This window comes from Gnatocerus cornutus, chromosome 5 (assembly GCF_029298725.1).
Source record: "Gnatocerus cornutus isolate USDA-ARS CGAHR chromosome 5, icGnaCorn1.1, whole genome shotgun sequence".
NCBI classification, from domain to species: domain Eukaryota; kingdom Metazoa; phylum Arthropoda; class Insecta; order Coleoptera; family Tenebrionidae; genus Gnatocerus; species Gnatocerus cornutus.
Window position 1 is genome coordinate 12,609,553 of NC_142237.1, and position 25,819 is coordinate 12,635,371.

A 25,819-nucleotide genomic window follows, 5' to 3' on the forward strand; every position below is an offset into this window, starting at 1 on the left:
AGTCCTGCCACTCAGTGTTTCGCTGCTTGTTTTGTGGTTTGCGGCAATAAATAGTGACAATTATCACAATAATTAAGTTAGTGAATGTTCACTTTACATTCTTTTCACGTGAAACACCTGAAATTAATACCAATAACTCGTTGAAATAAAACGAAAGTCCCTAGATTTTGCTGTACGTGATCAATGCGTAAGTGACGTTTGTTGTACCGGGAGTTTTAACTTTGTGTCAATTTTAAATCATTCTGTTTCCAAAATTTTACAATGTTTTACAACATTAATATAAACAGTTGAGTAAATTTATTTGTGCCATTATTTAAGTCCTAAAAAACCAATGTTCTCCTGCGATTCTAAACTATTGTGTTGTCATAACCTATAAACAAGTCTAACAAAATGTCTTTATTGTCGCATTTGGAGGTAGTTTGTGATCATTTCAATAAGCTAAGAGACGTACTGCCTAAAGGATTTGCCTTGTCTACTAGACAGAAGGTAATTTGTAGTTAGTTGTCTTCCAAGGGTAATACATAGTACAATTCTTTTTCTAGGTTATAGTAGTGTCAGTAACTGCTAGCATAGCAGTAGTCGGACTGTTATCGAGGTATTTACGACGAAAGAAACGTACTGTAGATTTGACGAAATTTAGAAGAATTTATCCCAAGAGGTCACGAATTTCAGGAGTTAGGAGCCCAAATGGAGGTAACCGTTGATCTCTTAATTGTTTGTAAATCTAGAAAATTAGTTTGGACTGGGATTTCGTAATTATAGGGCCTTTGTTGAACAATTTATTAAATGATTTGTTTTAAATTGGGCATTTTTGGCGGTGTTGCATGTGTTAATTTTCGTTCACTAGATGTCGCGCGTGTGGTGGCTGAAATGTTGGTTATCTACACGTGAAAATGCCCTGTGCTTGCTTTAATATTTCCTTTTTTTTAAGGGTCGTAAACATTACAATAAATTGTAACACACTTCACTTGAAGAGCCATTCAATCAAACGTAGTTTTCGCTTTGAAAAAATTCACCCCAAAAGACTCCTTGAAAACAGATTTTGATCAATATCTCGTTTATGTGTGAAGCAAACTCAAATTATTTGTGTTCATTTAACACAGAACTTTTACGCGGAATCCAAAACTGGGCGAATTTTTAACGTAAGCTAATAAATCACGAAGTCATGGCCAAATTTTTGAAGGTTCGAAACAATTTTTGAATATCTCGGAAACTATTAGAAATATTGAAAAACGTTTGCGCCATCGTTTTTCTCGCGATTTTTTGCTTAAAAAAGTTCTTTGATTTTCCAAAAGCCGAAAGTTGCAGTTTTTCGCGAAAATTCGTGACTAAAACTATCCCAAACTTCTGATGTCGATATCTCGCTTATTTTTAGTAAACTTTCGTTGTTTACATGATTTTACGCAGAATTTTGCGCAGATTTCAAATCTGGGATTGAAATTCAGATGCGAGGACAAATAACTGAGTTGGTTTCCTAATTTTTCCTAATTTTTAAAGTTAAATATTTCGGAAACTATTAGAGATATTGAGATGCGGTTTGCGCCATCGTTTTCTTCGGCTCATTTTACGTTAGAAAAAGTGCCCAAAAGCCCAAAATTCGATAGTCGATTTTTCGCGAAAAAAAATTCCGACTCAAACGATGAAAATTTTTCAATTTTATTATTTTTGACCATAACTCGTAAACTATTTGTCCGATCGATCTCAAATTTGGCCAGTAGATAGATTTAGAGCTCCTCTTTCGATTGATCTAAAAACACAAAGGTATTAAACGTCGTTTTCACCTTGAAAACTAATTGAAAATCACCCCAAAATGATCTCTTCAAAGTAGTTTTTGGCCAATGCCTCGTTTTTTTATTAAGCAAATTCTACAAATTTGGGCTCATTTTACGCAGAATGTCACACTCAATTCAAAGCCGCAAGAATTTTTAATTTTCGGCAACAAATAACTGAGTTATGACCGTTTGAATTTTTGGGTTGTCGCCAGAGGGCCAAATTTTTGAAGCTTCGAAACAATCCTTGCTCATTATCTCGGAAACTATTAGAAATATTAGGAAACCGTTTGCGCTATCGTTTTTATCGCTATTTTTTAGCTAAGAAATCGTTCTTAGATTTTTCAAAAGTCAAAAGTTGTAGTTTTTCGCGAAAATTCACAACTAAAACTATGGCAAAGTTCTGAAATTGATATTTCGCTTATTTTTGGAGTAAAATTGAGTTATTATTACTCATTTCACGTAGAATGTTGCGCAGATTTCAAATCCGGGCTCAATCCACATACGACAACAAATACTGAGTTATGCCGATTAAAATTTATGTTTCGATGCAAGTTCAAAAATTCACCAGGCCACCTCCAGATATACTCCAATTAAATTAAATAAGTTTCTCAACTCCAAATTACGTAATTTGCAAATTTAATTGATTGAATATCGAAAATTTGGTCCAGTTCACAATCGCTGCCCAAATGTCACTGATAAGAGCAGTTGAAATTCAGTCAAGGTTAATTATGATTGAGGTCGTTTAATTCGACAAGGCCACCGACTGCGCTACACATAGGCACATAGTATTATTGGGTAATTGCGGTTCCATCAAAACGCCCTTAGAGCAGCGAGACCGAAATTACTTTGGTAGGCAAGCAGCGGAACGTGGGTTACTTATTGACTGTTTATTTAGATTTACATGTACACTGCCATTATTGGACTATCCGACTAGTTCCCGTTCCAATGCGTTTGTGACAACATTTTGTTTTGGTTTTACTGCGGTTTTACAGAGAGGCGAATTTCCGGACACCTGTATGACTCCATTTTAGTTCATCGAATTGAATCACAAATTAGCGTGTCCTTGAGTAACAATTACGCAATAGTGTCAGCTAATCAGCAAAAAATAAACTTGTTATATGTAGGTCTAATATTTAAAAACATCCACTGCCCTCATACACCTGTGTATATATTTCCGGGACATACTCATTAATAATTCACCCAAATTAAACCAAATCGTAAGGTTTCAGTTGCTACGCCATTTTTTGAACATCCTGTATGTAATCTAATGATCCTAAGTACACGTTTTCGGTCTTCATTTGCTAGTTTGTTTGAATAGCTTTGTAATGAATCGAGCTATTCTGATTCTGGGACAATCGCTAATATTGTACAGTGTGCTTTTAATGAGATGATCAATAATATCAGGGTCTTTTATCTGATTCTCGTAATATCTAGATCTACAAACTAAAAATTATGGGAACTCCTGAATGGTATTAATAACAGTTGTGTGCCATGGATAATTGATAGTACATTATAAAGTCTCTGTAAAATACAACCAATTATTATTATTATTATTACTCCTATTATTTAACTTTCGTGCTTAACACAGTTCATAATAACTAGATGTGTCTTGAAGGAATTCTAAAAACGAAGCTAAACCCAGTTTCACGACCATTATTAAAATACCAGTGTTCAAATTTATACGTCTAAAAGAGAGTTCCGGGTACTTTTTGTTGTTATCTTTGTAGAGTAGCATATTCGTGTTGTCACTTTTCACTTGAATGTTGTTAATCGTAAACATTCTAGAAACGTTCAAAGTTACGACAGTGTTAACCAACGGCCTTGAATATTTACAACAAATACATATATTAAGTACTTACTTGTATTTTATGCATAGCTAAAGGTCATTCGAGATTCCCCTGTGGCGCCATAATAAAAAAATATTATTTGAGAAAAATCTAACATTCTTTGTTGATAATTACCAATAAGTTGCTTAAGTTTTGTAACTTTAAGAATTTTCACGCCACGGCAATGAAATTTGGGTAGGTTACTAGTTTGTACCTCCTTAACAACTCCCCCAAATTACAACGTTGTAGAGCAAAAGAGCAATTTTTTAGAATTTCTTATTTTGAAGATGAACTAAAATTTCCATTTTTTTTTAAATAAAAATTTGTAACTGTGGAAGTTTACACGTCACGGCAATGAAATTTATGGAGATTATTAGTTTTAACCTACTTAACAACTCCCCCAAATTAGAACGTTGTAGAACAAAAAAGCATTTTTTTTTAGAATTTTTTATTTTGAAGATGAACTAAAATTTCCATTTTTTTAAATAAAAATTTGTAACTCTGGGAATTTTCACGCTATTGCAATGAAATTTGGGGAAGTTACTAGTTTGGGTCTCCTCATCAATTTCCCCGAATTAGAACGTCGTAGAACCAAAGAATTTTTTTTTTATAATTAGAGAGTCCGTATAACGGCAGCTAAGTACCATTATTTATATTACTGTCTAAAATGACTACCAAGAATCTTTAATTAGTATTGAACTGTCTGATTAAATGTTGTGTACGTTCTAGCGCATCTGTATTATGGCACGCTAAAAAGGGTAACTGTAACTGAGATAAAATGGCAAAAACTGGTTCCATATGTACATACAAACAGTTCTTTAAAACTCAAGAGTAATGTAAAACCTCATAACGGTACGTGTTTCGTAATAACAGGTTTTACTCCATCCCCGAAAAATGCACAAATTGATGACAATTGTGACATTTATTGGCAATAAAATTTTAACATTGTATTTACTGCTTTGCGCCTTCACCACCTCTTGCCTGCACACACTGCTTGTCGATAACTCGTCAAGTTTCCCTAGACGCTTAAATTTCCACATATTAACCCCTTTGAACCACATCAGGTCCATCGTAACGAAGAATTTCTCTTTTATTTCAGACGTAATAAGTCAAGCAAGTAGTGGCCGAAGAAGTGCAGCCTACAGTAACATCTATGGAGATCGACTAACGAGGCAAGGATCGACGATTAACAGTGAAAGGGCTTCCGTAGCCTCTGGAAGTCTGACGAGTGGAGGGTTGGCCGCCCCCGACCACACCAATACTTCACAGTTGACACCGCAACAGATAGGAGTTATGGGTGAGTGCAAGTAGTGAAGAATTTATTACGCCAGTGACCAGAGGAGACAACGATATAAAAAGTCTAGTGGCGAACCACCATAATTATTAAAGTACCTGTAAGACAAACATTACTTAAAGATTCGTTTCGTGCAAGTTGGCTATAATAAGGCTTGAGGTGTTCTCTTAGTCTACAGGGTGATAACAGTACAAGTACAAGTAGCGGAAAGAGACGACGATTATTTATGATTTATAAGACTCCTATCACATTTAAGAAAGGTCACCTCACGTATGAAAATGTTTTTTATTTCGTGGGGGAATGAATGACTTTTTGTGCCCTTTCCAACGAGAAAACCAAAGACAAAAACCAATTCGCAATAACTGTTTACTCGCGAAGTAATAAAACAAATCCCGCACTAATTATATTATGATTGTTCATTTCAAGGTTGCTCAGGTAACAATTACGGCAAACACACTTTTTTAAGACAAACAGAACTTTTTTTGTCTCTTATTCTACCTGATAATTAGGCGCATGCACAACAAACAATTAAATGTCGTTCCTGATATGATTGAAATTGAGTATTCACCGTTATCTGGGCTTTGGTCGGGCGCCATCTAAGTAAACAAGTTAAACAAAGAATGAAGGGAGGAAATACAAGGAAGTTTGCATAGTGACGAGACAAAAGTCATCATCCTCATCAGGGTCGGATGGAATGTCAGCACCCACACACGTTCAACTCAAATTTCTACATACTTATAATGCATTTGTGTGGGTGGTACACCTTAAGTTAATGAAACAAAAACCAATTAAATATTACAAACTTGCTTAAAAGGAATGATCTTTTCGTTGATACACCAAACTAAATCTCTTCGGCAAACAAATGGTATGTATAATCATGAAGGAAAAATAAGTTTATTTTGAAGATGAGCTAAAAATTTTCAATTTTTGTAAATTAAAATTTGTAACTCTGAAGTTTTCACGACACGGCAATGAAAATTGGGGAGATTACTAGTTTGGACCTGCTTCACAACTCCCCCAAATTAGAACGTTGGAGAACAAAAGAGCATTTTTTGAGAATTATTTATTTTGAAGATGAGCTAAAAAATTTCAATTTTTGAAAATTAAAATTTGTAACTTTGGAAGTTTTCACGCCACGGCAATGAAATTTGGGGAGATTACTAGTTTGGACCTGTTTAACTCTCCTAAATTAGAACGTTGTAGAACAAAATATTTTTTTTTTTATTTTGAAGATGAGCTAAAAATTTTCAATTATTGAATATTAAAATTTGTAACGTTTGAAGTTTTCACGCCATGGCAACGAATTTTGGGGAGATTACTAGTTTGGACCTGCTTAACACTCCCTTAAATTAGAACGTTATAGAACAAAAGAACAATTTTTTAGAATTTTTTATTTTGAATATGAGCTAAAAATTTCAAATTTTTGAAAATAAAAATTTGTAACTTTGGGAGTTTTCACGCCACGGCAATGAAATTTGGGGCGATTACTAGTTTGTACCTACTTAACCACTCCCCCTAATTAGAATGTTTTAGAACAAAAACTCAATTTTTTAGAATTTTTTATTTTGAAGATGAGCTAAAAATTTTTAATTTTGAAAATAAAAATTAGTAACTCTGCAAGTTTTTGCGGCTCAATAATGAAATTTGGAGATATTACTAGTTTTAGACCTGCTTAACAACTCCCCTAAAGTAGAACGTTGTAGAACAAAAATACATACTTATAATGATGCATTTGTGTGGGTGGAAGGTGATTAAAGAAAAAGTTATGAAAGAAAAACCATTTAAATATTACAAACTTCCTTGAAAGGAATGATCTTCGTTGATACACCAAACAAAATCTCTTCGGAAAGCAAATAGTATAATCATGAAGGGAAAATAAGTTGTAGAACTGCTCGCCAACGCTTTTTCCACATCCTGCCCCTATAATAAGAAAATAATATCATCACGGAGAGGGCATACAGATGCATAGATAACACGATTTGCACATGTTAATGTCAGGATCGCCAACATAAAGGATTTAAGTCTCTATTAACAGCCAGGTTGTCCCTTTAAACATGAATTTCCTCTGCTGGGTAGAACGAATTAGCGTGGTGGAAGGAACACACTAAGGCCTTGACAAGTTACGTGACCAGAATATATTGTTTTAGAGAGATCTCATCCACAGAATGTCTTCACGTTTTAACGAATCAAACACAAATGATACAAATGTTATAGTTGGTACTATCGACGTTCCTCCTCAAGCCCGTCCCTGGTATGCGTTTAATCCTTCATCAATACTCAATGAGGCACTCAAGTGAAAATGCAACTGCGGCCTCTGCAGCAATAGCAGACTCGCCGTCGCCTCGCCGCCGTCGGGGGTGCGTGAGCAATTTGCCCCTTGCGTCTCTCCCTTTCCGGTGGAACTCCGGTTAGATCGATACCGGAATGTCGACCAGGCGAACACTGTCTGCTTCAACAGCTGAAAACCCATTTCTCCAATTTTCTTATAGAATTCTTAGATCGCGCGAGGTCACAATTATTCCAGAGACCATCTGCGTCTTGTTTATGTAGAGACGCGAGCCGTCAATTAATAAAGTGTGATGTTGGTATGTGGTTGCGACTTGGCTCTTTTTTATCAGTAGCTGAAATCAACTTGTTTTTGTCTACTGAGCGAGCGTTTACAGGGTGGGAAAGAAACAGTTTGCGCGTCTGTTGATGTTAATAAGAATAAGCAAATATTTGAAAGCGTAATTGAGCGGGTTCGGGCGAATTGGAGTTTAAAATCAATTTGTGGACAAAAATTCATTGAGTTAATTTCCGGTTATTACGGAATGTTACAAATTGTTTAGTTGGGGGACTTATTGGTTTTCAAATGGAGGCAAATGTCGATTTTATTGCGAGATTATTCAAAAAAATCGAATCGAAAACGTGAAATTTCAAATTTGCCACTCGAAATTTCGAAGGTGGTGGTGCGGAAAATTGAAAAACTGTCACGTATGAATGCTGAAATGAAATAATGAATACTCATACGAAAAATTAGAAGCGTTTAAAGTTAGGGATAATGAACTTTTAGTTTCGAAAGGTATTTGCGGAGCAATATTAAAGTATTGGTGCTCATTTTACGCAGAATTTCACGCGGAATCTAAAACTGGGCGATATATTCAAGTACGTTCAGAAATAACTGAATTAGAAGCGTTTAATTAAAGTTGTGGATAGTTAATTTTCACAATTTTACATTTTTAATTCAATTTTTTTACTAATGCCGTAAAAACAGAATTCTAAAAATAGCTCTATGAATAAGAATTCTCAAGAGCACAATCCGTCATTAGCCAAATTTGATTTGAAAAAAATAAAATACGTTCAGCAATCCGCGCAACACCCTGTATAGACAGACACAAACGCCACAATTACTAAATTTTAGTGGAGCCGACTCTTTGAGACTGTTACAAAGGGTGTGGCTCGCCCTGATCGCAAACAAGGTGCCTGCCAGCTTCATGTTTCTCCCCCAGCCTAACGCCAGCTGTTGCCCCCTTTGAAATTCCAACCTCGCCATCATAAATTAAACGGTCCAAAAAGAACGCGAAACCCCAAAACCGTTTCCTTGGAACGATTTATTCATTGACGTGATGTCATCTCGTATTTTGGTTTCATTTTTGTATCAACTGGGTCATCATAATCATTGAATTTAGTTTTATTGCACAACCTTGATGGATACGACCTTGACACAAAAAACTCGTCCGAGTGTCTCTTGAAAAGTCGTCAAATGCAGGATTTCCGGATAAATGAAACGAAGGAATATTCGTATATGATTTTAAGTATATTTTAAAATATCTACAGTTACATGAAATGTACATTTAGAACGAGTAATTTTATACATGTGTCAGTCCAATGGGTAAATCATCACGCTGCAGTATTCAATCAAAATCGCCGTCCGCTAGATCTAGAGTAACAAACATCGAAGTGCTTGATTGATATTTTTATAGGAACACGAACATTGGAAAGTCTTCAACGATTTTTATGATTTTTGATTTTTTCTTTGATTTGAATACTTGGAAAGCTCAAGAAGCTATTTATTTGGAATACAACATTATCACATGTATTTTTTTCAAGTAGCCTATTTACTGGTTCTGATATTTCTGGCTCTAGCCTAAAATTTTGTACTGAAAAAATGGAATGAAACCACGTTTCCGTTTTTCTTTGTACCTCCTCGTCGTCAATACTGAAAACTAGCTTGAAGTCGATAGCAAAAATATATCCAAGCCTGTTAGAACGTCGCCATTCTCTTCACTAAACATGGACGTCACATTCGGAATATCACCAACACTATTATTAACACTTAGAGGTGCCCCACCTGCCCCTTGTCGCATATTTACAGTCTATTTACACTCTTCATTATGATGACTACAGATGAAAATAACTGCTATTACATAATCCTACAAGTAAATAATTAAAGCCGAGTTTTCACACGATTCGATTCCTCCAACATTCATCGTCCGCGCCGCGCACACTCTAAACCAAGCCACATTGAGTTTCAAAAAAATTGCACCACTTTACGTCACCCGCAGCGCCATTAAAACCACCCCAAACACGAAAAAGTCGGCGAAAATCCTCCACGAAGAACTCGCCTGGTTCTTCTTCGTCGTCGTCGACGCCGCCTCAGCGTCGGCGTTGCTCGCGTCGGACATCATGCTGCTGTTTTCGTGGATTTTAATAGCGGACGCCTCGTCAGGCTGGTTGTCGGAAAATCGCACCTGGACCACCTGGGGGGTTTCCAGCGGCACCACTTTGTTGGTGGTGGATTGGCGACTTGTCGTCGCTGACGTGGTGGTGGTGGTCGTGGTGGTTGTCGTCGTCGTGGTGGTGGGGACGTGACTGTTGTTGTGCAAGAAGTACACGGGGCCGAAGTCGATGGTCACTTCGGTGATGAGGTGCTCGCGTTTGCTGTCCGACAAGAGACGCGATTTCTGTTCTTTGTCCTTGTAGAGGGCGTGCACGGTGGCGGTATACGGAACGTCGGCTTCCGTGTAGTTACCATAGAGGGTGACATTGACAGCGGTGCCTTCCCCTAGGTACTTTTCGATGGTTTGGGTCTCGACCACATCCTCGCTCCTTGGGAGCGCCCAGTTTCCGCTCTTAGTCCCGTTCTTCAAGAACACGGTGAAGTTCAAACCAGTAAGAAGTCCGTGCCCTTTCCCCCAATAGATGGAGTAGGAGTAATTGTAACTAATCACCGTGTCAACTCTCTGTACTCCACTCTCGGAGTTCTTTAGAACGGCGTGCCCCAACACCCTCCGCTTCTTATTGTACCGCGATCGAATTCGATCGAACTTAATCCCCCTCATCTCGTAACTGATCGGTTCGGTTTCCACCAGAATCTCTCCGTCCGGGAACTTCAACTCTTCGTTGTTTTGGTCGACGACGTCGAAAACCCCCAGGTTGTCCGAAGGATTAAATTTGCCGACGTTGTAAGTGAGTGACGACGGTTTATTGTGGCTTTTCGCCTGTCGTCTCGCGACGAAGTTCCTCAAGGGACCTTCACGTCCTTCTCCGCTGGTGACGCCACCTTCTGGGCTCGACGTGGTGTATTGGTTCTTGTACACCCAGCTGAGGCGAGCGCTGTTTTCTATGTTGATGAGGACTTGGAAGTCGTCGTAGTGGGACACCTTCTTGTACATGGAGACGGTGCACGCGCGTTTCTTCGGGCGCAATTGGCCCGACACCCAGATGTAGTTGGTTTTTGCCCGGCAGACGTACACGGGTCGGCCGGTGTCTTGTTCCTCACCGTTGTCTTCATCTGGGAGAAAAAGTACTGTTAGTTGGGGGAGTTTTGGTTTGGTCAATTACCTTCGGTGATTTGGAACGCGGCCACGACGGCGTTACTCAGCATGCTCTCGTTGAACCCAGAGGAAGACACCCATTGGAGGGTCGAGGACGTAACGACTTGCTCCAAATTCTGCGATAAAATGTAAACGGAGGTGTCTCCTCTTACGAAAGCGGCCGTGGCTATCAGGAGTAAAGAAACTATCCTCATCATCTGCAAAGAAAAACAAGAACTGTTAGACAATCGCAATGAATCATCGGCGACTTTTTCCCGGAGTCCAATCGATTTCCGGACGTTCTCTGCTATCTCATGAAACGATCTCTCGAGTCGCGCTTCCTGCATACCTGCAGGTAATTCAAACGCTGTAATTACGAAGAACAAAGCGCGACCTGCCAGTTTTAGATCGAAATAATTTTCCGCAAAATTGCAGAGATCGTTTCCGTTCGCCGTTCTAAATTTCATTAAATTTACAATACTAGTGGCCCCCAAAACGGATGGCACTTGACGCCAGACGCCTTGAGCAGTCCGCGAAATCCTGAGGGGGCCGAATCAGGGGAGTTGGCATGGAAACCCTCGGCTGTAAAGGTGTACAGAGACGGACGTGTAACAGCTACAGAAAATTGTTCGATTAAAAACTTTCGCAATGTTGGACATCCCGCGAAGAACGCGCCAGTCACGAAGAGTAATTACAAGGCACTATAAAGAATGTGGGTGTGCGTCGGTGAATACATAACGAGAGATGACAATGGCAGCAAGAAGATCGAGTTTAAATTGACACAATTGCTTTAATTGTTGATTAGGTGGACGAACGGTAAAAATTGATTCCCACATTGTGGTCGTAATTGTGTTGATTTAAGAAAATTCGTGAACGTTTTGATGTTGCGCGTCACGTTTTGCGATTTAAACAATTATGACTTGGTCGGTTGGTAAACAATGTTGAGATTGGAGTGTGTTATTAAACTGGTTTATGGTTTTTCATATTCCAATGGTACTTTTTCTAGTACGTACATAAAAACAAAACTGTGAGCTCTAAAAGAGTCGTATCTCGGAATTTTTGTTTATGGGTTGATAGAAAAAAAATGATTTCTCTGACAGTTTTGACGCTGAAACAGTGAAATTTGGAGAGTTTCACTTTTGGTGCGCTTAATAACTCCGCAAAATTTCAATTTTTTTGGACCAAAAAAACTCATTTTAGAAAATTCATATTTTAGGGTACCTATAGAGAAATTTTCAAAAAAAAAAAATTCCCGTAACTTTGACAGTTTTGACGCAATGAAATTTGGGCGATTTTTGTTTTTCCGCATGTTTATTAATCACAATAAATTACAAAATTTTATGACCAGGAAGAAAAAAAATATAAATTTGTTTTGAGGATAAAAAAAAATTCATAATTTCGATTAAATCCCATAACTCGGGCAATTTTAACGCCAAAACAATAAAATTTTGGGGCTTTTCTACTATCGACCAGTTTAATAATTCTACAAATTTGAAATACTTTTGGGTTAGAAAGACAAATTTTAGAACTTTTTATTTTTAGGTTGAGAGAATTTTTTTTTGTTTCCGTATCTCTGACGGTTTTGTCGCTAAAACAATGAAATTTGGGGGATTTATTATTTTCAGCATATTTATTAACCAGAATTAAATTTTTAATTTTAGCACCATCAGGAAAAAAATGAAAAAAAAATAAAAATTTCTTTTAAATTCTTTTACTAATGCCATGGTAATTATGTAAGATTTCGTTTTTACACGATTTTTTTTCGTTTCGGTGAAACTAGTCCGTCCGCATTTTCCCTGCCTAATCAGCGTTTGATTAATAAATATTTGTTGGCATGACCTTTAACTTGACTCCACTGTTTTTAATTATGCAATATCTAGATCGATTTAGAATGGAATACGGATAATTTGTTGCGTCACCGTTGAATTATTTATGACCCGAAAGCCCGTTTTCAAGCCATAACAAAAACAATTTTTTCAAATGAAATCGCAAAACTTTCCTCCATCCGCGTTATCTCGCCGAAACCCGAGTCGTTACAGATGTTAATTCTCCGTATTATTTACGCGAAAGACACGTTCTGAAAGTGTAAATTTTTCCCGTTTCGTGTTTCTTTAATCGTCTAGTCTACTCTATTGCACCGCGATCACGCGAGCAAGTCGCCAACCCACTAATCCACCGAAAAGAAGACTTATTTACATACTCGTATAGAATTTCTAGACTTAAGCCGCGACACCCAATTGTGCAATGTTAACGAACCGGAATGCAGCATTTGACCGGAACCGAACCGCTACTTTGATCAATGAAAGATAATGGCCGATTTGTAAGGAAAAAATTCTTCTTCAGATTCAACTGTAAAGATGAGGTTTAGAAAGGAATCAATAAACCACGACAAGTAGCGGGTCAATTAGAAGAGTTTTATTTTCTCGCTAATGGAACGATGGATTTTAACACTTGAGAGAACACAAACGGATAATTGTTTAACTGTAAATCAAAGGATATTGCCGTATTAAAAGTTTATGTCGAATGCGAGTGGTAAGTGCTCGGATCAATAAAACCCAATCGACAGGTTTAGTGATAACAGCGAGTCAAGAACTGAACGTTTACACGACTTACTCATATGTAGTGTTCAAAAAAACTTTGATTTTTATGTGTTTTTACGGTGTAATGGGGCTATAGAAAACAAAAGTCTCATAAACTTCGTTTGAATATTAATATGAGCCTTCATATTCATTAATTTATGTAATGTTGATAACTTCCCATAAATAATAAAATAATTGACATACATGACATATTAATTGACAGTTCGTTACGTGTGATCCACAGTATGTCATCTTTTGTTTTTCACAGCAGCCCAGATGGAAAAATGGTTTTAGAGACTTTCTAAATCTAATTCGGTTGGTATCTTGGTTATTTACGGAGCAATATTAAAGAATGTATTGGTGCTTATTTTACGCAGAATTTCACGCAGGATCCAAAAACGTAAGATTCGTTGAGATGGGCCCACAAATAACTGAGTTATGATCGATCAAAGTTTCGGATATTGAATTTTAAGTTGAAAAATTTTCAAAGTTGAATATCTCCGAAATTACGAAAAATTTTAAGAAACGGTTTTCACCATCGTTTTTCTCGGTTACTATAGAATCTGATCTCAAAAGTCGAAAATTCGATGGTTAATTTTTTGGGCAAAAAAATTTTGCGACTCAATCGATGAAAAATTTTCAGATTTTCGTTATTTGATCGCCCCTCGTAAACTACTTGCCCTATTGATCTGAAATTTGACCAGTTGATAGATCTCGAGCTGCTCTTTCGATCAATATATAATTCAATAAAATTAAACGCAGTTTTCGCCCCAAAACGGCGTCTTAAAAATGACCCTAAAATCACCCTCTGAAAATGTCATTCGGTCGATATTTCGTTTATTTGTTAAGGAAATTTGAGCTACATATATGGGCTCATTTAACGCAGAATTTCGCGCTAAATCCAAAACGTCATCATTTTTCTCGTAAGTCAACAAATAACTGAATTAGAGGCGTTTGAAGGTTGTGTTTGTCGCCAGAGGTACGAAAACGATTTTGCTCGATATCCCCGGAATTAAGGGAAATATAAAGAAACCCTTTTTGAAATCGTTTTTCTCGCAATTTTTTTAGCTTAGAAATCTGTCTCAGATATTTCGAGTTCGAAATTTTCATTTTTTCATTAGAGAAGTTAATTAGCTGGTGGTACTGACAATTGAAGAACATTTTCATTTTCAAATTTTCATTTTTTTTACTCACGCCGAAATAACAGAACTCTAAAAATGGCTCTCAGAATAAGAATTCTCTAGAGCACAATCCGCCATTTAAATTTAATTCGAAGGTTCGGGACAGCAGGAAACAAATAAAAGTTAAATTCCCAAGTTATTTCCCTGTGTTCAGCAATGCCATATAATAACTCTATTGAAATGTCTTTATATCTACGTATTATTTACTATTATCAGACCGGGCCTACTTATTTTTACGACGCATAATTCATGCTGGAGACCCACATCTAATTTATTAGTATTATCGGCCTGATTATTCTTGTTCGTAAAGACCTCCTGATTTATCGGGATTACAGGTAACGTGTGTGTGTATTCCTGTTGAATTGCGCATTACGTCGCGATCAATACCGGACAGATCATTTGTAAAACAGATATGTAAAACATTCCTGGCCCAAATATGTAAATAGTCCGACCCATATGATATTTTTTCAAATTACGCCAACCAAATAAATACTTCCTTCAACACAACCTTGCTTTTTCATTCGGTTGAGTAACAACAAAAAAAACTTTGTTTTTACGTAATTCATTCAATGAAAACACATTAGCATAAGAACAAGACGCGTGCATTAGCAGAACTGTGTGTGTACATTCGTAATAAAATGGAAAGCCAATTTGCACTTTTGTAAATTCGACTTTTTACACCTCCAACGTGCTTGATAATGGGGAATAGAATCGGAGACACGCTTTCTCGCGTTTCTTCATCTTTTTTTTGTATTAATTTTCACCCAAACCGTACGAAATGGCTTTGTCACGTCGAAAAAGTACGACGATCACCCATTTCTTTCCCAGCACTAAATTTCTCTTTTTTCCGTGCCATTATATCGTCTCAAGGTTGGCATCACATCTTCCCAATGCTCTAGAATCTCGAACAATGCAGCGCTCGTCGCGAAATAATTTCATAAATCATCAAAGCGAGGAGTTTGTAAATGAGTTTCTTCCTCCACTGCCCCGATTTTGGGGGCTTTCTAGTCCAGGCAAAATAAACATGAACCTGGCTGATTTTTTGTGTGGACCTTCATTTTATTGTTCTAAACAAATTGTCAAAAGTCCCTATTGATAGGTGTGCTGCTAAAGAAATGAAAAACAATTCTTTGCAAATATCTCGTCACTGATGATTCCAACGGCAAAAGCACCTATTATAAAAATTGTACCTTATTAAATTTAGCCTTATGCAAATTGTTCCCAGTTTTTGAAATATTTGTGTCTATTTTGCCTGGATACTGCGAGATACCTGTTCATTTCTACAGCGTCATTTGTTGGTACACCTGTGTGGCTTTTAATTATGATAATTGTAAACAAAACAATGAATGCAAAAACACAGACGAAACGTGGGAATGATTGTAGGAGGAATAATAACTCAATATCGTTTGTAGAAGAACGGACAATGAATCGTGGAAGCTGATGACAGTGATGACGACGACGTCCGGATCAGATTTTGCCAACCACAGATGATTCCCATGTTGCAACACGAACTTGAATCATCCGAGGCTGAAGACTCCTCTCATATTCTCTTCAATCTCGTGACTCATCGTTTGCAGAGATTTCAAAGAATGTGAACTTGTATCTGTCGAAGACACGCTACCTCTGGCCCGCGTCCAAAACTCGATGACCTTGAGAGGAGCGTCAAAAAGTTGTAAAAAAAACGACCGAATTTGTCGATTTCCAAGTGAGGTGGTGGTAGAATTTTCATTTTAGGTTATCCGTTCGCGAAACTTTGTACCAAGTTCACGTACAAGGCCACAACGCGCCTATCTTTCCATATGTGCACGTATGGCCGTTGAACTTGAACTTGTCGCGGTACAACCGCTATTGTACCACCTCACCTCATTTCTAAATATAGATGAAGAAACTCTTCTCATTAGGTACATGGAGACAATATCGACCATTCTCACCCTCACCCTCGCTTCCAATCTACTGAAACACACCCGCCATTGCGTTCTCATTCAGTTTTATGTCCATCGAGGGGTTGCATGTCACCGTATGTGCAGGTAGCCAGTAAATAACGAATGAGTGACAAGTGTGGAGTTAGAGCATCGCAACGGAAACATCGCCCGTATCGAATTAAATCGTTTAATAATGACGAGAACCACAACGTATTCAAATCCCGCTTCTATTGCGCCTATTTAACCCGCGAGGGTTGATTAAATTAGTGTGAAGTTGACAGTTTTTATTGCGTTTGATGATGATAATCGTTCAATAGGGCTCACACCCATAAATATCCCACTTATCACTCTGACAGGGTTGTTCGAAAAGGTCACCACCACTTTGACGTCATCTCGAATCACTCAGTTTTCACCGTCTGGTAATCAAAATTCACGTCGTTGACTTGAGTCATGTTTTACTGGTTAATTCAGTTATGACTCGCTTCCGTCGACTAATTGTTCAGCTCCAATTGTAAGATGGTCACTTAGGAAGTGCACGGAAAAAATTTCAAGTTCTTATACCACCAATTACAATGATTAGAGGTTAAGTTCGCAGCTTGTCCGAAGCTCGTTTTACAAAAAAAACTAGTATTTTATTGTTTGACATTTTTGTGTAATGTTGCTACATCACGACTGACTGCTAATGAAAGAGCTTTTTGTTCAACTTTTGTGGAAGTAGGTCAGGAGAAAATCTGATGACACATCGTGTTTGAAAATGATTTTCATCTAGTTACTGTTGGAATGTAGTTTTGTGCCGCTCGCATTGTACTGCAATCCGTCACTTTGGCTCTCTGTCAATAGTGTCATTTGTCAAAAGTCAAAATCGCCAATAGGAAAAGTATTTAAAGAACAAACAGAAAAATTAAGCTGAGCAGAGGCTTATCTTAACTAATCTTATATATAAAGCCAACTTATCTCTTCAGCGATCCACGAGGAGATCGATAGAAAATCACTAGAAATCAGGAGAAGTTAACCAAAATCACAAGAAAATCATCGAGGAAATAAGGGGAAGTTACACAAAAACAAAAGGAAATCAGGGGAAGTCGAACGAAATTAATACGAAATCGCTAGAAAATCAGGGGAAATCATTAGAACATCAGGGGAAGTTAGGCGAAATCACAAGGAAATTAGGGGAAGTCAGGTGTACGTCTGTCATTTTAAAAAAGTATTAACCCCTGACAAGTCATCATGTCATCAATAGGAAATTACTAGAAAATCAGGGGAAATCATTAAGACATCAATAGGGGAAGTTGGACGAAATCACAAGGAAATTAGGGGAAGTTAAGCGAAATCAAAAGGAAATCAGTGGAAGTTAGACAAAATGACAAGGAAATCAGAGGAAATTAGAGGAAATGACAAGGAAATCAGGGGGAATCAGCGGATTTCAGTAGGAAATCAAGGGAAGTTAGACGAAATCAAAAGGAAATCAGTGGAAGTTAGACAAAATGACAACGAAATCAGGGGAAGTTACATAGAATCGCAAGGAGCTCAGGGGAAGTTGGACGAAATCAATAGGAAATCACTAGAAAATCAGGGGAAATCATTATTACATCCTAATAATCATCTTCGTAAAGCCGCATTTTTTAATTTGTACGGAAAATCAAAAGCGGTTAAATGAAACAAACTTCAGTTTTCGTGTTATTTCCAACCCTCCACCTGTGAGAAAGTTGTGAACAGCAGCAAAGATCTCGTGACGAGTCTCCAGGCACAAAAACTTGGGATTTAAAAAACCGTGTAGTCCTTAGAAGTTTCCGGTTTCGGCAATTACCAGCGCTTGATGAATTCTACATCTGTTTTACAGTTAACTTGCAATTTCGTACAGTTTTCATTAGACGGAATGACGTCATACCTTTTAATTATTGATGTTTATGAACCATTTAAAGTCAAGAGATAATTTGGTTTAAAACGCTGTTAACTAAATTGCAAAACCACAAACAAGAATCAATACCAGCGAGTCAAAGAGCTAAAGGAAAAGCGCCTCTTTGGAAATTTCTATTTAAAAACGAGAAAAGATTTCTGATCAAAACCTTGAGATCTCATCATATTGTGTACAAAAGAACAATCCCAAAAATGTCTAATAACATCCGTATATGGTGGGCCAGTTGCGTGGGCCTTAACGATCCTCGTCTGATCATATGGAAATAATTCCCACCCACAAACAAAACGACAAGGACAATCTTGAGCAAACATTTACTTATTCGTCCGAAAAATTGTTCCGTTGCATCACATCCTCTGACTTTTTTTGGTGCTTAAATTTATTGATCGTCGCAGAGGTACCGCAATTATCGAGATCCTCTAATAAAATTTGACAGAATCATTATTTTGTTTCACCTGGAAATAACGGTCGTTTCCGGTTGCTGATGGTTTGGAACTCAACCAAGACTGCGGAGAATGCAAGCACCTCTCTGAAATTATCGTGTCTGCACTGCAGGAATTTAATCAAAAATCAAAAATGAAGCAAAAGCTTCGTTATGGATACAATAGGGAACTAATAAAGAGCCTTTTTTTGGGGCCATGTGGCCATTGAGGAACAGAAGAAGAGAAGCTTCATCGCCCAACGTCTTTCATTCAAAATTTTAATGACTCCACGTCCGGCCAACGTTATCTCAAAATCTCGCGCATTTATTTATAAATTATGCAATGCAACCGGATTTTTCCGGTCGCCACGATGCTTTCACACGAATCATCGTGTGTGGACTTTGGTCTAGACTCCCGAGCGCGAGATTTCCTCTTGGATATGTGGAAGTGGCGCCTAATGGATTTAATATCTTCCCTATTCAATTAATCACGTTTCGTTTTCGGTGAAGAGGCCAATCGAGCTTTGAGTTCTTTAAACGCACTGACACGTGTTCGGCGTGTTTTTTCCCTTACCTTATGTTAAACGTAACGAAAAAATATCCGGCAATGCGAAAAGAAATCCAAAAGAAAAGTCACCAATATTTATTTCACACTTTCGTCACAACACAAGATAACGATTTTCGTTGAACTAGAGGGGTTCACGTGCTCTCGTAACGAGATTCGAACGGCTAATGGCGTAGACCCCGCGCGTTTTGCCGGTTTTACGGCCTGTACTCCGAGTGGGGTCCTGTGCTGCGCTTCGATTGGCCCCGGAACTACGTCACTATTCATAGTCCGGGTCGATCCTTAACGTTCTTTTCCTATTCATTTTGGCGTTGCGTTTGCTTTCTGGGTTTTTACCTGCTCGGTTTGTCTGAAAACAGGTGTTTCGATCTGTTATTATTATTAAACGATCGGGTTCAGGTTGAACGGATCTTGTGCTATCGATAGGTTTGGAAAAATGAAGAAAACGCGCCTTTATCGTGTGAACGGAATTTACTTTATAATAAAATCATGTCACTAGTTTTTTTACTGCCGTTACATATTTGTTTCTTCACTTTATGTGGAACGGTCAAAGTAAATAAAGTCTTCGGTTTGGTAATGTCATGTGTTGCAATGCAATGTTTTTTAATTAGCAAACAATAATAAATCATCAAACAGTGTCAAACAACGAACAATTTTTTCAACGAAATCAGATCTTCGTTGACAAAATATCACATTCAAGCAGCACTTTGTGACTTTATGTAATAATAAATATCTCAAGTGTTATCGGGAATTAAGAATCTCAGTAACCTTTAACTTTATTTGGGAAGATATAATGTGCGAATCGTTTTAATTAAACCATATTGTTGATGAGACAACTGAAAGTTCCTAAAAATGGCTCTCGAATTAAGAAGCACAATCCATTGTTAATCGAATTTTATGTGGAGCTTCGGGAGTGGGGGAAAAAAATTAAATTCAGATTTCCATATCATTACCCCATGTTTAGCAATCCGCGGAACACCCGGTACCTACATGTAAATATTATAGTACATTGTATGCGCCTTTTTTATTTCTCACTCGTTGCTGTAGCAACTGGTGCTAAATGAGCGTGTTCTCCGTGGGTCAAAGAAAATGAAAGTTGACTGTGTAACAGTCACCTAGCAACGCCATAGCGACATGGCTAATAGACAAAATAGTTGACAGCGTCTTTCGTTCTTTTGTCATTGTAAATGCGCACGATTTTTGTTGTACAGCCCTCATGAACTAAAACTAAGTAAACCTTCTTCGACCGATTTCTCGCTTATTTATGGAGCAATCTTGAAGTATTTGGTGTTCATTTTACGCTGAATTTCACGTAGAATCCAAAAAGGTAAGACTCGTTAAGATCGGTCCACAAAAACCTGAGTTAAGGGCGATCAATGTTTCGGATATTGGATTTTGAGTTGGAAAATTTTCTAAGCTCAATATATCCGAAACTACGAAAGATTTTGAGAAACGGTTTTCACCATCGTTTTTCTCGGCTCATTTCTGCTAAGAATTCTTTCTTAGATTTTTCAAAAGTCAAAAGTATATTTTTTTATCAAACTTGCGTTTTGAGGCTCATCAAAAGAATAACTTGCATTTCCCACTCGTATGAAATGTTCGTACTTATGGGAAAGGATCATTCATTCCACGCTCGTTACACAATCTACTATTTTATGAAAGCCCGTAAAATCCGCACCCCTCAGTTACATGACCATTTTACTTAAAATATTGTACATCATAACAACACTCAATTTGTGGAGTAAAAAATGATGTCATTTTCGACCTACTGAAATATGAAAATGAAAGTTGTGACTGCGAATCAAGGCCGATGAGATGTGTTAATAAAACTTGTGATGCATTTTTAAATTTAGAGAACTGGTATCTAATGGATGCCTGTCACAGCCTCTTTTAACAATTAATATTAAAGCAAGTCGACGTACCTATTTCTGTACTCCTACTTCGAGATAAACAAAGAGTTTTTGTCGCTTCCATCCGAAAAAAGTCTTGACGACAAAAACAATGATTTTTAAGGTAATATTCAGGTTTCTGACCTGTCTTATTATTATGCAAATACAGATACACACAAGGTGCAACTAATGTTGTTCTCCATACTTGGCTATGTTGTTATTGCACACTTTAAAAATATCGTGATTTATCTTTTGAAAAAGCATTAGTCACGCGTTAAATAGCAAAGTGAACGACTCGGAAAGTGTATGAAAAAGTTTATCTTATCCATATTGGGAAAATGACTCACTATAAAAGTTAAAAAGTCCTCATTTTCACCCGACCGGACCGGATACATCATAATGAAATTTCATTTCAATGAGTTTGCAGTAGTGCGACATGAATAATCATGTTAGATTACATCGAATTAAATTATTAACTGTGTTTGAATGCAGTTACGGCAATTGCCTAACTTCTTGGCTCTGCGTTAAATTGCCTTAATGGCGTTTTTAATACTAAGCTCACACGTATGAGTGATGGCATGGAAATATATTTGGTTCAAAGTATCGATTGGAATTTCGTGATTCTATTGGTTTTAATAATGGAATTAGGGAGAATATCTCGAAGATGTTGCAAGGGGATGAATACACTGACGTTTAAAAGTCTTGCACCTTCCACATTTTTGAATTCCATTTTAGAGAGAACTAAAAAGGATTTTAAAAATCTTATATTTTAAACTTCTTTTTATTAAAATTTGTATCTTTGTTATTTTTTAGATTATGACAATGAAATTTTTGGAGGTTCCTACTTCTTAAGTGGTTCATTAATTGCACAAAAGCACAAAATTTTAGAACAAGAAATAGAGATTTTAGAAACTTTTACTTTAGAACGATCTAAAAATGTTCAACTTTTTTTATAAAGTTTAAAATACAGTTATGCCCATCTTTAAATTTTCATATTTATTATAGTTTTATAAGGGGTTGCAAAATTTTTGAACGTGAGTGTATTTTATCGCGATGTCATCCGTCAAACTGGAATTTCCTCACATAGTTTTTACGACTTTGCCGTGCATAAAAAATTCAAGATAGTAACTTTGGCCTTGCAAACATGCACAATTTCCCACTTTCCCTACTCTGGTTAAAAGATAAAAATCTTAAATGGACGTGTGGACAAGCCCCAAAAGCTGTTAATATTCCGGCCCCGTTTGCTCTCGACATACGTCCACTAATAATGATGATGCGTATGGAGTAATGCATATAAATTTCTACGATCGTTATTAGGAAGAGGGCAATTGCACTGTACAAGTCATGTAATAGTGATTGTTTCTGATGGAATCATAAGTAGTCGCTATTTATTCCGATGGTTTACAACACGGACATGTCGTAGTTCTGGAGCCATTTCGTGTAAATTGAGCCCGTGGGACTTTTATTAAACGATCAGCATTTTAATCGAGCCATTGAGAATGGTCATTGTTCTTTGATAAGTCGAGACGTTTTTTCAAGATCAAGATCGCTGCTATTATTTACATGTGATGATAATAAGTTGTACAATTCGCGATATCGTAAAGGTCGCTGCACCCAATTTTCGGTAAAAATTTAATAACGATATTTAGATATGTAAATTATTAATCGAAGCGAAATTTATTGCGTAATTTACATCACCTAAAATTTTTCTTGTTTGTTTTGTTGGTTCTTTCAGCAGCATTGTGGCAGCTGAAGCGAATAATGATTAAAATACGAAAAATGCGATTAAACATGTCTTGTTTATTAAGAACGTCATTGCCGTCGGCGAGACTCTTTATCCACAAAAAATGTAATCTCAATGAACTCTGCATAGGAACGATAATTACGAAGCTCCTTGAGATGGAACGCTGCGCTGTCTCGGGTGGATTAGATACGGGACGGACATTGTTAAATTGCAATTAATAAGGCTGGAAATGAGGCAGCAAACTGATTTCTAGTTCAACAAATTTTCATGTTTGTTACTCCTCGTATTTAAGAATAACATTGTCAACCGTTTGACCCAATTTTACTGCAACTGAGACAAAATTCTCCCACGACGGGATTGTTTCAGTTCCCACCAATTTTTTTTCAGTTGTTCAGTGAAGAATCCGAAGCCGCACATATTCCAACAATCGTCTATAATCTCCGGTTCTAAATATAGAAACGGTAAATCGTGTTTTTGCCGCAAAAATCCCGACCTACTGGCAATTAATGACTAATTAAGGAAACCGCATATCTGCATTGTATTCTCATGGAAATCCATATTCACACATGGCTATATAAACTAGTAACTGGGTGTGACATTTCATTTATGACTAAGGCCTAAATAATTCCTGTTATTACTGTACTGAGGTTCAAAAGTTTTGCACCCTCCACATGTGTGTATTCCATTTTAGAGAAAACTAGAAAGGTTTGCAAATAACAAATATTTTCAAATTTTTTTTAATAAAATTCGTATCTTTGATAATTTTTAAGTTATGTCGATGAAATTTATGGAGGTCACTATTTCTGAAGTGTTAATTTTTTTTCACCAAAGCCCAAAATTTTAGAACAAAAAATGGAGATTTTAGAATTTTTCATTTTAGAACGAACTAAAAATTTTCAACTTTTTTTTAATAAAATTCATATCTTTGTTAGTTTTTAATTTTTATGACGATGGAATTTGTGGAGGTCACTATTTGTAAAGTGTTCATTAATTGCACCAAAGCACAAAATTTTAGAACATAAAATAGAGATTTTAGAATGTTTCATTTTAGAACGTACCAAAAATTTTCAACTTTTTTTAATGCCAGATTTTTGAACGTTACTATATTTTCCAGCAATGGAAGCGTTGGAAACCTGCATAAACTATTGGGAGGACGCCTTAGCCCTCTACCGAACTCGAGACGGAGGAGCCGTGGCCGTCCTCGGCCCCGAAGAGGCGAATTTCTGCAGAGACCTCCAACACCTTCTGGACTCTGCAATTGACTTACAAGACAAATCTGAGATGTTATTCTTAGACCAAAGATCTGTTCTCTTTCGTCGAGAGAGCGGCACTCACCTTTCCGAAAACGGAATCGACGCGGATTTATCCGGTGGAGAGAGTTTTGCTTCTGCTCAGGATGTTGTACGTATATAAATCAGAGAATTTTTTTTTTCAAGTTGTTAATAATAACAATCAACAATTTCTGCAGGTGGCGGACCTGCGCGAGTTCGAGGAATTCTCCGACTATTTCCCGGACTTGGAACAATTCCCTCTGTATCAGGCGGCGCTGCGCCACCTGGAAAACGGGGGAATTCCCTGCAGAACCCTCCGAACTGAGCTGGTGAAGTGCGGCTCCGACGGAGAGTACCTCGGCAAGCTTCACTGTTTGCGTCTGGCTTTCCAACATATTCTCCGCGACAGGTCGAATTACATCTGGTTTGCGGACGCCGGCCGACAAATCCTCGCGGATCTTTTATTGTACGCCGATCGAGACCCAAAAGACTTCCTTATTGGGTACGAAGAAATGCTCAAATACATCCAAGAGCCGTGCAACTGGCGCGAACTCGAAGAGGAACTCAGTCAGAAAGGCGTCAAAGCTTTGACGTTTTACGACGTCGTGATGGACTACATCCTCATGGATGCTTTTGAAGACTTGGATTCACCACCTTCCTCCGTAACCGCTGTCGTCCAGAACCGGTGGTTGTCGAACGGTTTCAAAGAAACGGCGCTCACGACGGCGGTGTGGTCCGTTCTTAAGGCCAAGAGGAGGATGTTGAAGTTCCCCACAGGTTTCATGGCGCATTTTTATACAATTTCAGAGCAGCTTTCGCCACTTTTAGCGTGGGGTTTTCTGGGGCCGGACGAACTTCTCAGGGATACTTGTGTGTACTTCAAGGACCAAGTTATGGGGTTTTTGGTTGATATTTTTAGTTTTCAGACGTGTAGGTATACGAATGTTGAGGAATTAGCTATCGATGTTGTACAGAATTTGAAAGTTAGAATAGAGAATATAAGTCAAAGGTTAAGTGCTCAGTCATAGTTCCATTCGTGTTTCTATTCAAAAGTGGATGATCGGTAATGATACCGAGTGTTGTTTTAGTCGAAATTACAACGTCGATCGGTTTTATAAAATTGAACCATGGGCTTGGGTGTACATTCCTTACGTAAATGTTCGAGTCCTTGCCAATTAGAGATGGAGAGATAATAATTGCACTTTACCACTGTATGTTCGTTTTTATGTAAAGACAATTATTAAAAAAAAATAATCTCAAGCTGCGTTTTAATTAGGTACAACCTGAGATTTAAAAAAAAGAAAACTGACGATAAAAATGAACGAAATAGCTCCATTAGCGCCCGAAGGTTATGCAACCAACATTATATGGTAAACCCACAAGCATTAAATATTTCAAAATGAAAATTTTTATTAAAATTCATATCTTTCTTAGTTTTTAAGTTATCACGATAAATTTTATGGAGGTTCCTACTTTTAAAGTGTTCATTAATTGCACTAACGCACAAAATTTTAGAACAAGATATAGAGATTTTAGAATTTTTCATTTCAGAACGAACCAAAAATGTTCAACTTTTCTGTAATAAAATTCGTATCTTTGTTAATTTTTAAGTTATGACGATGAAATTTACGGAGGTCACTACTTT

At 37.3% G+C, this 25,819-nt stretch overlaps 2 protein-coding genes across 2 annotated transcripts; one reads left to right on the plus strand and one right to left on the minus strand.

Moving 5' to 3' along the window:
- Positions 1 to 56: 56 nt before the first annotated feature.
- On the plus strand, positions 57 to 25,419 carry Miga (mitoguardin). Its single transcript, XM_088036323.1, has 5 exons — positions 57 to 486; positions 543 to 693; positions 4,698 to 4,895; positions 24,018 to 24,304; positions 24,372 to 25,419. The coding sequence occupies exons 1-5, from the start codon at positions 391 to 393 to the stop codon at positions 25,200 to 25,202; spliced, it is 1,563 nt and encodes a 520-aa protein (XP_087892449.1). The 5' UTR covers positions 57 to 390; the 3' UTR covers positions 25,203 to 25,419.
- uzip (beta-pore-forming protein unzipped) lies at positions 8,670 to 19,469 on the minus strand. Its single transcript, XM_088037093.1, has 3 exons — positions 19,280 to 19,469; positions 10,716 to 10,905; positions 8,670 to 10,665 (listed from the first exon to the last, which is right to left on the minus strand). Exons 2-3 carry the CDS (start codon positions 10,903 to 10,905, stop codon positions 9,422 to 9,424), a joined length of 1,434 nt encoding a protein of 477 aa, XP_087893219.1. The 5' UTR covers positions 19,280 to 19,469; the 3' UTR covers positions 8,670 to 9,421.
- Positions 25,420 to 25,819: the final 400 nt, after the last annotated feature.